The 16,765-nt window shown below is 40.6% G+C and overlaps 1 protein-coding gene across 2 annotated transcripts in view; it reads right to left on the minus strand.

Moving 5' to 3' along the window:
• The window catches only part of PRDM5 (PR/SET domain 5), a 248,546-nt gene that overhangs the window by 198,748 nt on the left and 33,033 nt on the right, over nt 1-16,765 (minus strand). For both annotated transcript variants that reach the window (XM_040330260.1, XM_040330250.1), the window contains exons 4-7: nt 15,047-15,236; nt 12,372-12,546; nt 7,200-7,292; nt 6,836-6,957 (exon numbers count right to left, since the gene is read on the minus strand). In XM_040330260.1, coding sequence (XP_040186194.1) covers nt 6,836-6,957; nt 7,200-7,292; nt 12,372-12,546; nt 15,047-15,236 — 580 coding nt within the window. The remainder of the gene's footprint in view (nt 1-6,835; nt 6,958-7,199; nt 7,293-12,371; nt 12,547-15,046; nt 15,237-16,765) is intronic.

A 16,765-nucleotide genomic window follows, 5' to 3' on the forward strand; every position in this document is an offset into this window, starting at 1 on the left:
CCCCTTTATAGTGCCGTTGTACGTGTTGTACGTCACCGCGTTTGTGAACGACAAGATTTTGTCTTGACAGTGTGTACGCAAAGAAAGCTTGTCAAGATTCTCGACAAGCCTAACAAGGAACTCGTCGAGGAAAACGATGTTTAATTTACGACGAGTTCCTCGGTCGTGTGTACGAGGCCTGATTTTTTTTTCTCATGTATTGCTTTTTACGAGGAACCCCCCACACACACACATACACTACCTGAATTCTCACACAGGCAAAACTAATGTATGCCGTAGCCTGCAGCTTCCCAGGATACCCACATCACGTATCCCAGGAAGGTACTCTTAGGTGCATGCGCCATGATGCATCATTAGGGGGTCGGCTGTCCCTTCTTGGATCTTGAAGCGCATGCACATCAATAAGGTACCGGCTGCAAGAACCTGGAAGATACAGCAGTCTCTACAACTGGTAATCGCACACTACTGCATACTGTCATTTTACCATTTTACCCCATTGCCTGATTTATTCATTGCTTCCTCAGACTTAAAGTACCAGGTCCTAGTTTTCAAAAGCATTAACGATTAAAGACTTAAAAGACTGAAAGTGTGCCTGTAGGTTGCTGAGATGCCGTAAACTGGGGAGGAGGCTACAGTACAGAGTTGTCAAGCATAGGTGCCTACTTGTACAGCTAGTTTACTTCCAGAGTGCTCAGGATGTGACCAATGTAACCCACTAAGCTGCCTAACTGGTCTTTGAGAGTACTAAATACATTTAATGGCTTACATAGAGACTACTGTGATGGGCCACATGCACTGTTTGCAATCTGAATGTCCTAGGTTTGAAATTTAACCAATTATGCATACAGTCATCTATGTGTGCCTGCCATGTGAACCTGCCAACAATGTCTCAAAGGTCTCAAAGGCTGCAAGACTTCAAAATAAGAATAAGCTACTTGAAAATTCTAGAATCTTGTGGAAAGTACATTTTATTTTAGTACATATTTTAGTTTAGTAAACCAAGTCAATGAGAATGAGAGATGCTATATATTGTTACATATCATGTGCATAAAATGTTATGTTTCTGAAAAATCAATGTATCCATTTGCAATAAAGCCATCAGTTGTGCACAGTAGTGCTGATTCGTGATCATGTTACATTCATAATGCAACTGTACTGGGATGCAATGGGGTTGATTTACTAAAACCGGAGAGTTTTAGATTTTTATTTTGTAAAAGCTCGATTGAACGAGCTGAAGTAAGAATCTGATTGGCTACCATGTACAGCTGCACCAGATTTTGCACTCTCCAGTTTTAATAAATCAACCCCAATGGGTTTGGTAACAACTGGCAGTTCCTCTAAGTCACTTCCTCTATGGAATACAGAACAGAAAGAGAGCTAAATAGTTTTCTGATGTATGTTAGATAACACATAACATTATCTTTCACCAGTTTCCAAACACGTGCCATTGATGACCTCCTGAAAAATGCCATTAATGACCTTGTGAAAATTCTGGTTGAATATTCTTCTAAATTTTGAATCAGTGACCTGGAACAAGCAGGCTACTGAATTAACATAAACATGTGTCAATTGTCACCTAAACAAAAGGTGAAGGTAAATCTTCCAATGGGGACACCTGTTCCTGTGATAATGGTCTAAGAGGGGAATTCTTCTAAAATTGGAGAGTCTTCCATCCACTTCCGGGTGCCATTCCAGAACAGGAAACAAAGGCACACGTCTACAAAATACGGGATCGATTTAGGGACTTTTTATACATTTTTTATTGTTTTAACTGGTAATGGCAGCGATCTGCGATTTTTTTTTTTGCGCGACTGTGACACTGCGACGGACAAATCTGACCCCAAATTACACTTTGCTACAAAAATGCACTGATCAATGTAAAAATGACACTGGCAGGGAAGGGGTTAACACTAGGGGGCGATAAAGGGGTTAGGTGTGTTCCCTTAGCCTGTTCTAACTGGATGGGCTTCCTGAAACATGACAGAGATCACTGCTCCCGATCACTGGCAGCACTAGATCCCTGTCATATCACTAGGTAGAATGGGGAAATTCCTTGTTTACATAGGCAGTTCCCTGTTCTGCAGCTCCTCACCACGCTCGCCGGCCGCCGCCGGACATCGATTTCGCAGGACCCACGCTCTCCTGCTTTTATGGACTGACATACAGATACGTCAGTTTGCGCAGGAGAGCCATTCTGCCAACTTATATTGGCGTGAGCCGGTCGGCAAGTGGTTAAGATGCACATTTTATGCCTGAAGGTTACTTAACCCCCCTGGCGGTATTCCCGAGTCTGACTCGGGGTTAGATTTTTGTGCTGCGATCAGTAACCCCAAGTCAGACTCGGGCTCGCCTCGCTGAATCCACAGGCTTGGTTTACTTACCTTGTCCCTGGATCCAGCGATGCCACCGCGCTGTGTGAGCGAGCGGCTGCTCGCTCGATTCACACAGTGCCTCTGTGTGTCCCGCCAATCTCCGTTCCCTGCGACATTACGACGCACAGGAGCGGAGAACGGCGCCAAATTCAAAAAGGTAAACAAACACCTTACATACAGTATACTGTAATCTTATAGATTACAGTACTGTATGTGAAAAATACACACCCACCTTGTCCCTAGTGGTCTGCCCAGTGTCCTACATTCTAAAATAAAAATATGCCTGCAAACTGTAGATTGTCCATAGCAACCAAAAGTGTCCCTTTATGTCAAAAATGGTTTAGACCAGCTAGAAAACAGCGATAATAAATTATAATCACTTGCAGAATTGTGCGATAGCGATTTGTGGGGAAATTTGTCATAAAAAAATAAAAGTAATGACAGCGACAATTCCGCAACTGAGCAAATTTCAGTGATTTTGAGTTGATTACATTATTGAATAATTTTTATTATAATTATATTATTATTTGTTATAATTATTTATAATTATTTATTATATTATAATTTATAATTTTGTTTTTAAAAAAAAATCATACCCGGGATACTCTTGTTTGGTTAGATTTAAGTGAGTTATTACAGGCCTACAGTATAAAACACCAAATTTCCTTGCAAATAATGGTACCGCTTTCAGCACCTTTTTTCTGAAATAATCGTACTGCCAGGGAGGTTAAAACCTCAGAAACATATATTTCCTGAAAGCAGAGAACCTGTAGAATAACACAGTGGCAGTTTTTTTTTTTTCTTTTACATATTTGTGCTACGGTTTACTCTCAAATTAGTTTTAGTGGACACAAGCAAGCAAGCACATAATACCCAATTTTTGGTAAAATATTAAAGATGAGACCAAATACGTCAAACCACAAATCTGCCCGCACCCACAAATTGCGAAAAAGCTATGGTACAAATTATTGTCCATAGGCTTTTCTTTAAAATCCTTTACAGCGCATCAATTTAGAGTTAGCAGTGAATGATTGCCCTAAAATTATTGCTCTCACTCTGAAATGCCTAGCGATGCCTAATATTTGCAGTCAAATAGCTGTTTTCATGCAAGTATGCACTCGATGCTCATGTTCGCATTTTTATGCATATGTAGAGGGGTGCTGGGGACTCTTTTTGCACTATATTGAACTTCAACTTCTCAAAAAAATAAATAGATATGCTCTATGTAACTGGGACTCCTGACAGAGACATCCTCACAAGTCCCCTGTCATGCTGTTATTCAAAGTGCCTGGTGAACAGAAAGTTTATCATCATATTTATGGTTTTGACACAATGCTAAGTATATCCTTAGCTGCCACTTCAAGTGAAATCTGTAGTTGCAGTTCCCAATTCAGGGGCCTTTTTGATTAGTTACAGAAGCAGTTACAAATGTTTGTTTCAGTTTTTCTGGAAACTTTAAATTAAAATGACAATAAACTCTAAAATTAAAATTGTATCTTAGCATGTAAAAGTTAAAGAGTCTTTAGCATCGTCTCTAACTTTCTATTTGCAGAATCTCTGAAAGAAGGAACATCTTCAATAGGTACACTAAGAAGTTTGTACAGGACAGAGACATCAAGATTCAACTACAGGAATAGCCCTCGTCTTTGCAAACTCTTTTTTCACTGGATGGAGTTTATCAAAGATTTGGGGTTAGTGGAATTCCTTTCAGGAGTGACTCAGTCTTTATAGACTGCACATTCCATCTGTCTATAAACTGAATGTTTTGCAGGATTTGGTAGGTCTATTTGTACCCAAAGAGGCATAGCGAGACAGAGGAGAGTCAAGTTGCACAATGCCAAGGCTTTTGCCAACAGAGGCAATGAGCTCTTCAATGCTAGCAAGCACGTTTGCGTGAAGCTCCCTCTTCAACATAAAGGCAGTCCAGGGAAGAAAAATCTTCCTCAGCACGTCCTTTTCTTCCTCCATATCCTCTTCATTCCCTTCCGTGCCTGCCTCTAGGACAAGGATATCAGGATCTGAAAAAACTGGAGTAGGAGAAGAAGTTGGGAGTTTCTGAGCCCTTGACAAAGATGACCTAATTAAGGCTGTAATATATCCAAAAAATTGTGACATAGATGGTGAAAATTATGCTTTTGTTGAATAGCCCACTTTTTTTGTGCCTGAAATAGAACTAGAATTGGATGCTGAGACTGAAGTTAGGACCAGTTCATGCTCTTCTGCATGGGACACACTGGGGGTTAGTTACTAAAACTGGAGAGTGCAAAATCTTGTGCAGCTCTGCATAGAAACCAATCAGCTTCCAGGTTTTATTGCTAAATCTTAATTTATCATGCTGAAGTTAGAAGTTGATTGGCTGTCATGCACAACTGCATCAGATACTGATTACTCCCGTTTTAGTAAATACCCCTATTGTCACTCTAAAGCTGAGTGTTGTGCAGCCTTCATGTGGGGTGAATGTTTGCCTACGATTTAGAATTTTCTGGTCCCAGCCAAAGTTACAAGTGAGGGTATTCCCCTGGGGGGGGGCGGGGGTACTCATGAAGTACAGTGTGAGAAATAGGGTAAGCGTGTCCAGAAAGAGTAAGCGGTAACCCAGGTGTAGACCATCCTGTAACATCTTCATGGAAAAATTGTGGGAGGAAATATCAAAATTTAGAAAATGTGAGTCTTGTGAGCTGCTATTCTGTCATTTGTGTTCACTTAAAATTGATTAACACAAGGTGTGGTGCTATTTGTCCTCTAGTGTAAAATTAAAACAATATTACATCAATCATAAATACATAAATGCATATGAAAACAAATAAAAATCTAATTACAAAAAATTGTTAGCAATCAAACCAACACTGAACACAAGAAAAAAAAATGATCTTCAGAGACTGGGTTCTATTGAGAGGGACCACTGCCCTGGGCCTGTGTAGCACCCTGCAGCTGACTCATTGCAACAAGTGCCAAGGTGAGCGCCCATGCATGATCTCGTGCCTGAAGCGACATTGCAGGCTGTCCCCACAGCGCCAGGTCCAGGAATGTTTCCCAAGGTTTTACCGGATGCACCAATCCGGATACATCACATCTGTGTTGATTAAAGAATTTGAAGAAAATAATAAAGAAAAATAATAAACTAGTGTAGCTGATTTCTCCCTTAAGGAGAAAGGTCCAGCTAGCACACAACTGAGGAGTGACAGAGCGGGTACGGTTATAAGGGAGACACCCCCAAGGGTGTGTTTTTAAAAGCTTGCCAGTGTCCAATCACCTGGAGGTACATGCCTATAACCCATTGTGTTTGAATATGCTGCCTGTGCTGTGTCCTGTATTATACGATTGAGATAAGGTACTTACAAGCCTTCTAATTCATAGATGGACGTGCCTTGATGTTAATGACACTTTGCACCACATAGATATTAAAGTGGTTGTAAACCCATATAAAAAAAAAAAAACACTGCAAGACAAAGGCATGAGCTAGTATGCATAGCATGCTAGCTCATTATGAAATACTTACCTTAGATCGAAGCTGTTGCAGTGGTCCCGTACACCGCTGTGACTGGTGACATGTCTCCCGGAGTTGTTTCCGGGTTCGCGGGCTCAAGTGCTGTGATAGTCTGAAGCTGCAATGATGTCACTCCCACACATGCATGTGGGAGCCACCGGTCACGGCACAAGCCCTTTAGAAATGGCACGATCGAGCCGTTTCTTCAGTGCACATGCGCTGATGACTTTGGCGCAACCATATATGGTAAATATCTCCTAAACCATGCAGGTTTGCGAGATATTTACAGTACCCAAAGGTAAGCCTTATTATAGTCTTACCTGTAGGTACAAGTGGTGTAACATCATTTACAACCACTTTAAACCATGTGGACATGGGTTTAATGACACTTTAAAGAGACCCTGTCGCAATCCTTTTCTTTCAAGAATTATTTTTCCAGAAATTATTATATGTTTATACAAAGTATTTTATGCATTTTTTTTTCACCTGTAAAAGCCTCCCTTGTTAAGACAGCCAAAGGCCCTTAGAATGCTGCTGTGGTCCACCATCTTGGATATGATGTCAGCAGAACCAGCAGACTAAGATACTCTATAGCAGGCGTGTCAAACTGGCGGCCCTCCAGCTGTTGCAAAACTACAAGTCCCATGAGGCATTGCAAGGCTAACACTTACAAGCATGACTCTCACAGGCAGAGGCATGATGGGACTTGTAGTTTCGGGAACAGCTGGAGGGCCGTCAGTTTGACACCCCTGCTCTATAGCATGCCCCTTTGGTCATTCAACATCACCTACATGAAAAGTTATGTAGGGAGGTGGGGGAAGAGACAGAGGAGCTGGGCCTCTCCCATATGAAGAGAGGGCTATACTAAAAACACCACAAGTTAGCATTTAGAATATTTTTTTTCTTTACTTTTAGCTGCATTTTTTAAGTTGGTGCCAATGTCTCTTTAAACATCTAGCACATATTGTTAACATACCTGTATGCACATTTTCCTTGTGCTTTTTCAGTGTATCTTTGCTTCTAAACCTTTTCCCACAGCTATCGGCCTTACATATAAATCTCACATCACCTTTGCATGCCTCTTTGTGCTGTTCAAAACTGAAATAGATAAATCAAAAAATATAATCCAAGAATAAATACATAATATGGGCAACTGTACAATTTTTGTGCATGCTTCACAGAAAGGACTTTAGTTAACTCGTGCATTACCTATATAGAAGATAAAGAAGAACTTCTTTTTTCTTGGTTAGATGTCAAAAAGAAGACTAGGAAGCTTGAAAGTGGGCATGCAAAAGGGAAGCCAGAAATAAGACAGCGGTTCAGTAATTCAAACACAAAACCTCAACGCTGAGCCGAAGGAGGTATTGCAAACGGAACACTGATAAGTCCCTGAAGTGTCTCCGGAGATGATATTCTCTGAACATTGAAGTACACTGAAGAAAAGAGAACAATTTAGTGTCTGCAAACACAGCAGCAAAATGCTGCATCCAACACAACAATACATCTTACACACCCTCCCCAGGAAATGCCACATGTCAATTATTTCATGAATCTAGCACAGTAGCAGTTACTGACACGTGAATATAGGTGCTCTTTTCCAGGTTATCTAGATGTAAATTGAAATATCTGGAATTTTGTTACATGTATCTAGAAGACACATATGTAAAAAATGCTGTCCTTCAAGGGCACAGTGGCTCACTGAATTCCTGGGGTAAGTCTCCACAATGGGTGTTATCATTATAATGTATAAATGTTCTTTTTGGTTATGCATTGGATTCCTCCTACTGTATGAAAACTAGACCTATTGCCATTGTGTATTAATGTGACAGGAGTATTACATTGCACAGTAAGTGGTGTAAATGGTGAACCACATTAAGGACTTCTGACTATGCTGGAGGGTAAAAATTAAGAAAATAAATATTTTTGGATTGCATTATTTAGTCGCCAAGACAACAGGTTTTCATACATACCCACTGTCCGTTGGGAGCACCCATATAAACTTTAGTGGGTTATTAACTAACAAATCAACCTACTGTGGGTTTTTATTGGAAAAGTGTTGGTAATTATCAACTCTCAAATGTGTTTTTTTGCAAAATGTGATGCGATATACTAAATGTTATCTCATAAACCTTTCTTCTTATAAATTCCCTAAACAATCATAAGAGATAAAACTAGTCAGCAGCCAGTGTATACAGAGATCCAATATATCTGCAGATGAGTGCCTCTTACCATCCCCCCTCTAACTGAAAAATTACAAAAGGTGCGAGGAAAAAGAACACAATGCAATAATATAGGGATACACTAGGATGAAATTACTGGTGCATGTATGGTACATGACCTTTCAAATGACAGGCAGTACTGGAACCTTATTGAATATGTGAGGAAACATAAACAGTGAAAGAGAAACCACAAACCGAATAGATAATAACATGTAGTGGGGGAGAAAGATTTACATATGGGGTGATGTAAATATGAAAAGAAAATCAGAGAACATAAGTCTTATCTGACCCAAAACCAAATTTAAGGTTTTTGTAAACAATACATTTGAATTGTATTTCTTAAATAGCTAAATATGTGTGCAAGACAGCAAATCACATATAACAGAGTTGTTTGTATTACATAGACAATAGGAGAGATAGAATCCAACCACCATATACAATATAAAAAAAGCACCCACATAATTCAGATGTGTTAATAATTTCAAAGCAGGTAGCAACATTCATTTTACTGCATATTCTGTTCAATGTGTGTACCAAGGCTACAACATTTCATATTGTAAAAATAAAGTATGATAAAAAGTATCAATTACAACAGGCAAACCAGTGTAAAAATGTTAAATATCTCCTTGCACTCTTTTGTATGCTTTACAAATGCTGTACAGGTGACCTCTATAGCTTGTAGAACAGGTTGGGTTTATCTAATAAGACAATACAAATATCAATGATAGCATCCAAGCAAAAATGCATTTTTTTTAATTATTTTCCCTTGCATGTAATTGGGTATTCTTTTAGCCTCACCTCATTTACTAAGCTCTGGGGCAATTGTATTTGCAGACTGCACTTGCAAAGTAACAGCACAGTCTCTTTGCCTTTAGTAAAACAATTCCAATGGGTTACTATGGATTAGTGAACACTGCACACTGCATTGCCCAAAAAAACAAAGCTTGCACTTTCTTTGCAACCCTCTGTGCAGTGTACACTATTCCAGCAAAAGTTGTTTTTAGAAAAATGAATTGCCCACAACGAATACACTATGAGAATATCGCTAACCAGAAAAAATAAACAAGGTGATTTAGGGGATGTTCACCTTCTGAACATTTTGCATGTTACACACTTACAGTGGCGTCAGCTCCACGTGCCCAACCCCTAATCTCCATGCGGTGTGCCGGATGCATGTTTTTCAATGTAAGGAGTAAGGGGGCCAGGTTTGTTTGCCACCCCCCCCAAAAAAAGTTGAGCACCAATCTTCACTGCCCAAACCCCCCCCCCCCCCCCGGCACAGCCGCATCTTGCATTCACAGTGATATGATGCGGCATTAGGATTTGTAGTTTCAATGGGCTGCAAACATGCTGATGGGTATACTCATAATCCATTCTCACTCCCTCCAACTTTCAAACTTAAATCCCATACAGAGGTATGCGCAGAAAGCTGGAGGGAGAGTGTGTGGGAGCAGGTGAAATACTTTGCTGGCTCCTGTAGGCAAAAATAACAAATACACAATTTTTTTTACCTGCGAAAATATGTGCATTTATTGATTTTTTGTTAAAGGTGAACTCAGCTTTTAACCATAGAAGTCCAAGGAGCAAAGATACTGAATAAAGTACAGTAACAAGAAACCAAACATATTTCATATTCCTGAAGATGTGTCACTTGAAGTAGACTTCCGCTTTAAGCACTCCTCACCCCCTTACATGCCCCATTTGGCATGTCATTTTTTCTTGGGGGGGGGGGGGTAGTGGAGGCTTCGGTAGGAGTGGGACTTCCTGTCCCACTTCCTACTTCCACCCAGGGACCACCTAGGCGACTCCTCCTCTGCCCCTATGCAGCCCCTCCCACTAGGCGATCAGAGGGGAAAACCGAGAACCTGCTCGGTAACTTTTTCCCCCTACACACGACCGGGTTTCCCAACAGGAAAACTGCTATGAGAGCTTTGGTCAGGAATCCAGGCCGTGTGTATGCTCCATCGCAGTGTTTCCCATAGGAAAACTGGCAGGTTAAAAACCGCCGGGAATTCCAGCGGGAAAAAAGAGGGTTGGTTCCCTTATTTTGCCCGGCAGGTTTTCCTGTTGGGAAAACTGTGATGGAGCATAAACACAGCCGGGTTTTCCCAGCCAAAAGCTCTCATGGCAGTTTTCCCAACGAGAAAACTGGTCGTGTGTACAAGGCTTAAAACCATAGTTTTACTTTAACTATGCTAAATTCACCTCAAGACTAGGGATGAGCTTCGAGTTCGAGTTGAACTCATGTTCGACTCGAACATTGCCTGTTAGGCCTGTTCGGCGAACAACGAACAATTTGGGGTGTTCGTGGCAAATTCGAAAAGCCACGGAACACCCTGTTAAAGTCTATGGGAGAAATCGAAAGTGCTAATTTTAAAGGCTAATATGCAAGTTATTGTCCTAAAAAGTGTTGGGGACCTGGGTCCTGTCCCAGGGGACATGTATCAATGCAAACAAAAGTTTTAAAAACTGACGTTATTTCGGGAGCAGTAAATTTAATAATGCTTAGAGTGAAACAATAAAAGTGAAATATTCCTTTAAATTTTGTACCTGGGGGGGGGTGTAAAGTAAGCATGTGAAATAGCGCATGCTTCCCGTACTTAGAACTGTCTCTGCACAAAGTGTAATTTCTGAAGGAAAACAAGTCATTTAAAACTGACTATTAAGGGGAACCCCTTAAATATTAAGGGGAACCCCCCATCAATTTTCCACAGTGTGTGTGTGTGTGTGTGTGTGTGTTTTTTTACAACTATTTACACTTCCTTCGTGAAATGGTAGGGGTACAATGTACCCCATTACCAATTCACATAGGGGGGCCAGGATCTGGGTGTCCCCTTTGTTAAAGGGGTCTTCTAGATTCTGATAAGCCCCCCGCCCGCAGACCCCCACAACCACCGGGCAAGGGCTGTGGGGATGAGGCCCTTGTCCCCATCAACATGGGGACATTCACCCCATGTTGAGGGCATGTGGCCTGGTACGGTTCAGGAGGGGGGGCGCTCTCTCATCCCCCCTCTTTTCTGCGGCCAGCCAGGTTACGTGCTCGGATAAGGGGTCTGGTGTGGATTTTTGGGGGAACTCCACGCCTTTTTTTTTTTTTTTTGGGGTGGAGTTCCCCTTAAAATCCACACCAGACCTGAAGGGTCTGGAATTGATATTTGGGGGGAACCCCACATAATTTTTTTTTAATTGGCGGTGGGGTTCACCTTAATATCCATACCAGACCTGAAGGGCCTGGTAATTGAATTTGGGGGGACCCCACGCTTTTTTTTTATGAATGAATTCTCTCCGAATTGCCCGGGAGCCGACAATTCATTATAGCCGCAAGTCAGTTTTAAATGACTTTTTTTCTTTCAGAAATGACACTTTCTAAGTACGGGAAACATGCACTATTTCACATGCATACTTTACACCCCCCCAGGTACGAAATATAAAGGAATATTTCACTTTTATTGTTTTACTTTAAGCATTATTAAATTCACTGCTCCCGAAAAAACGGCTGTTTTTAAAACTTTTTTTTGCATTGATACATGTCCCCTGGGGCAGGACCCGGGTCCCCAAACACTTTTTAGGACAATAACTTGCATATTAGCCTTTAAAATTTCAAATTAGATTTCAAACGTTCGAGTCCCATAGACTTTAACGGGGTTCTAAAGTTCACACAAACGTTTGGTGTAATCGCAGGTTCTGGTGCGAACCGAACAGGAACAGGGGGTTTTCGGCTCATCCCTACTCAAGACCTATGTGAACCAGCATAGTTAGATACTGAATCTTCACTTAAGCCTGGTACACACTACTAGTTTTTTTTTTTTTTCAACCCAGCAGGGCTGACCGGAAAAAAAACTGACAGCTAACGATCCGATGTTAGTACAGTGATCTCCCCTGCTCTGCTATTGTGTTCTGACAGGGGAACGACCTCCCCACCAGAACACTCTGGTCAGTGCTCTCAGCCATTGGCTTAGAGAGATGATCAAGAGCTGATTGGCAGACCTTTTTTGGTCATGCCTCTTCGGCCGAATGGCTTCTGTCAGACCGGCTGCAGTACACATGGGCAGAATGCAGCCTGACATTCCGCCCTTGTAAACTAGATTTTAAAGGATGCTTTTACTACTATCCAATTCAGTCTGCCTGACTTGGGCTCCTATGCAAACAGAAAATAAACGCTTTGTCAATAACAGTAACATTGTACTGCAAGGCCTGCATGCAGTGTACAGGGCTACCTGAATGATTGATATTCACACTCAAGTTGGCAAGAGAAGATACATGTGCAAAATTAGATATATTTTAAGTACTCACTGTCTTTGAAGAGCCTGTTTCACAGGGAATTTTTTCCCACAATTTCTGCATTTAAACTCCTTTTCTTCACTTGGTTTCTGATGCAAAGCTTGAAGATGTTCGGCAAGAATCTCATGACTGGGAAAGCTGGATTCACAAAGCGGGCAGTCATGGTCATCATTATGATTACAGTGTTCTGTAATATTAATAAAATACAACATAACTGTAAGTTTTTATACAGAAATTAAGAAAATATACATAAAAGGATGAGGGTTTTTTAAAGTGCTGAATTCCAGGCAAGCAGCTAAGTGCACAGCTGAAATATATAAATGGAAGTTGTTTTAACTACCAAACCATTTGTGTTTTTGGCCAGCTAATCCTGAAATTTACACAGATTTGCTAAACAACAGAGCCACTGTTGCAGTTAAGCAATACAGTAGTTATGTCACCATCTCACCCAGGGTTGGATTTATAAGGGGGCAAAAGTGACAACTGCCCTGCCCCCCCCCTGCCAATGGGGGCTCCAGACTTTGTTATAAAACAAATGTAAAAATGATAAAATTATTATTAGAAAAATGATGTGTTTGTCAGGATACGGAACAGTTAAGGCAAAAAAAGGAATGATGACTTCCGCCAGATGTTTTACATTTTAACCTCTCATATTATTTTACTATTGGATTGTATTTTGTTTTTACTATTTAAGATGTTTGTTTTAAAATGATTGTGTTGCAAAATGTATTGCCTTTGTTTACAAGAGACAAGTGGGTGCGACAAGGGAAACGATGTTGGAAAATGCCAAGCAACAGCCTAACCCCTGAAGTTAATAACCAGCATTGATTTATCGCAGTGAGAAACATGAGAGAAAAGCTCACTCCCCTACTTGCCCCAGATTGGGTCAAGGGGCAAACCAAAATTCCCAATCTCGAATAGGGTAAAGCTTTCTTAACAAGTTTTAGTAGAAATTATGAGATTGGTTGAATTTGAGACATGCATGGCCCTGGGTTGGAATTCGGTCAAAATGACATTGTAGAGTGTCAGCCAAAATTGACAGAGAGTAGAGGACCTTCCTTTCTTACATGTCTTGAACTGAGTGTAGAAGTGAAGTTGACTCCTAACCAGTGGGTTATTTCAGTTTCTTCTTTGGAACCTAACTTATATTTTTTAGAACACATGCAGTTTACCATTCCACTTCACTGTTTTATTTGTCATATAATTAAATTTCTATATAAAGGGCCCCCCGAAGTTGAAATGCCATGAGCTCCCCAAGGTCTAAATCTAGCACTGATCTCATGCCCAGCCTGTAACTGGGCGGCCAAGGAGCAGTGGCAGACTTACAAGCTCATCCCTCTGCTCACTCTCTCTCCCCTGTCAGAATATTCCGTGTCAGCACATGTTTGTGTAGAACACTTCATTGGCCTTAGTGCTGCCCTTCCTTTCCTAGTCTGAGTGTTTTTTTTTTTAAGATTACATAATTTACTGGAGTACTTTATATTAGTCTTGAGTTTAGGTTTAATTGATTGTGAGAGCATGTTAGATACAGAAAGTAACAAATGGAAAAAGAAAATATGGACAGCCGCACTCCAAAAAACCTTGATGGTTGTCTTTATTTAAAAAAGTAAAAATGCACTACAAGTCACAGCACACAACACGGGAGTAAAACAACTGACGCGTTTCGCACTATAAATTAGTGCTTAATCATAGCTCACAGATACAGAAAGTATTTGCAGCAAAAGACTTACCGTTTGCATTGGTTAACCATCATTAATGTTCATATTTTATTGCAAATAAACATATAGCTGAAATAATTTATTGCATGGTGTATGTTTAAGTAATATTTATAACATTATGTTTTACATTGAAAAAATGCTGCGCCAGGAAATAATTGCTCCTCACATATATATGGCCTGGGTATAGAAAAATGCACAGCTTGTTTTAGCATGAAGCGTCTAAGGGCCAGATTCACAGTCGAAATATGCCGGCGTATCTACTGATACTCCGGCGTATTTTCAAATTTGCCGCGTCGAATCTTTAGTTTGAATTCTCGCCTTCGGATCGTAGGTGTAATACTTCGGCGCCCGCTGGGTGGAGTTTGCGTTGTTTTCCGCGTCGGGTATGCTAATTAGCTGTTTACGGCGATCCACGAAGCTACGCGCGCTCGTCACATTCCCTTACGTCGTCGCTAGTCGGCTTTTCCCATCGTAAAGTTACGGCTGCTATTTCATGGCTTATATTTAGACCAGCCATGTTAAAGTATGGCCATCTTTCCCGTGTCGAATTAAAAAAAAATTTTTTTTGCGTAAGTCGTCCGGGAATAGGAAAGGACGTAACGCACGTCGGCGTTCAAAAAATGACGTCGGTGCGACGTCATTTCGCGCAAAGCACGGCGGGAAATTACAAAACGGAGCATGCACAGTACATTTGGCGCGGGAACGCGCCTAATTTAAATGATACACGCCCCATTTACAGGCAAGTGCTTTGTGAATCAAGCACTTGCGCTGAAAACTTGCGGCGGTGTAACGTAAATGGGATACGTTACGCCGCCGGAATTGTACATGAATCTGGCCCTAAGTGTCTAAATAGTTCTCCCTACAAGTATAATCTTGTGTGCCTTGTGTAGCTTACTGTCATGTTCCCCACTGCTATTACTATACTATAGGTCACTCGAATAATAAAGACCTCATGTATGTGGCATTCACCTGTTTCGGTTTTCTCCCCAGAAGGTAGCGGGGCCTCTTTAAGACTCTCTTCCTCTTCTTTGGAGACTACACTGACAACTTCTTTGTTTTCTTCCTCAGCCTCCTCCATATCACTGTCCAAGTATCCAATGAGAAGTTCCGTGTCTGTGTCTATGTCCTCAATGGCTAGGTAAAATATGTTTTCCCCTTCCTGGATTGAAGATAAATAATGGAAAAATATAAAGGGAAAATTGTGTTAATTTAATTAAAAAAATGTAATAGAACTATATAAATAAAATCTTCAACAAATACAAAACATGTAATATGTAGCCAAAAACAAATAACTGATATTCATTTTTTTTTTACTTAATAGTTTGATTATGAAGAAATGCTAAAGCTTTGATTAGCTAAACATTATTAGCTTCAAACATGAAACACCTTATTTCGCTATTGATCTCTTCAAGCAAGTGCGATATTGTGCACAAGCAAGTGCAAGCAGGTCTTACATAGACAATAGACCTATGAAGATTTTTTTTTTTATCAAACTTAAGATTATTACTGTGACGAGATCCTTTCTCGCCCAGGTCCTGCTCTCCCGACATTCCTCTGCTACCAGTAAGTCAGCTTGCAGATTGCAGCCTCTTTATTTTCAAGTACACAGCACACTTTTATACAGAATTTTGGAACATCCCACTCCCAACAACCGCTTTCCTATTGGTCAATTGTAAAGTATATGCAGTCTTCACTCAAGTCCTCCTTGACCATGCAAATGAGGACTTGAAATTGTCAACAGGGATTGGTCCAATTGCTTGGATAGAAAGACTTTTTTTTTGTATTGAGACAGAAGCCCCAGGGGGTAATCAATGTACAGAAACAAAATTGTGTAGCGCTATGGCAAATTAATATCTATAATGGTAGTTCCTCATGGGAACAATGGGAACATAAATAAAGTAACAAATGCAATAAAAAAAAAGTTCTTGTGAAAGATAAAGTCCAATGGTTGTAAACACAAAGTCCATATATCTGTAGACACCACGTGCAAAATGAGGGAACTTGATTAGAATCCCATCGAGACAAATTGTGTAGTGAGTGATCACCGCCACCAGTGGTAGTAAATGGAGGCTTACCGAAGATGGTGGACCTGAAATGACGTACGTCAATCAAGTCATAACAAGCTTCAAGTACCAGACAGGGTACACAAAGTAGCAATCACCAAGAAACTTGCTAGAAGTAATCAATCAGTGTATGATCATAAATGGATAACCTTGGATCTTTGCAGCTCAGCAAGGGGTTAAATAGTTGAAAGTTAAATAGTTGAAAGAAAATAATCCATCTGTGCCCGTAGCTCCAGCAGTAAAAGTTTTTAAGGAACTGGTCTTAACAGACCTGTCCAAACTTAGTATAAAACGATCATGCCAACATCCTTTGCCATCCGCTGGAGTTAAAACGCTATGTGAGAATAAAAATCTCGTCATACGCCCAGCTGACAAAGGTGGTGGTATTGTCATCTTGGACAAAGTACAGTATGAAACTGAAATGTTTCGGATCCTGGGTGAACCAGATACATATGTGGAGATAGCCAATAATCCCACATATGTTTTTAAGAAACAACTACAAACTCTGGTCACCAAAGGTACGGAACTCAAAATCCTTAATAATAAAGAAAGTGCATATTTGGTTCCAAAAGTCCCCCGAATTCCTACGATTCATTTTCTGCCGAAAATACACAAAGATTCCATT

This window comes from Rana temporaria, chromosome 1 (assembly GCF_905171775.1).
Source record: "Rana temporaria chromosome 1, aRanTem1.1, whole genome shotgun sequence".
In the NCBI taxonomy this organism is placed as follows: Eukaryota; Metazoa; Chordata; class Amphibia; order Anura; family Ranidae; genus Rana; species Rana temporaria.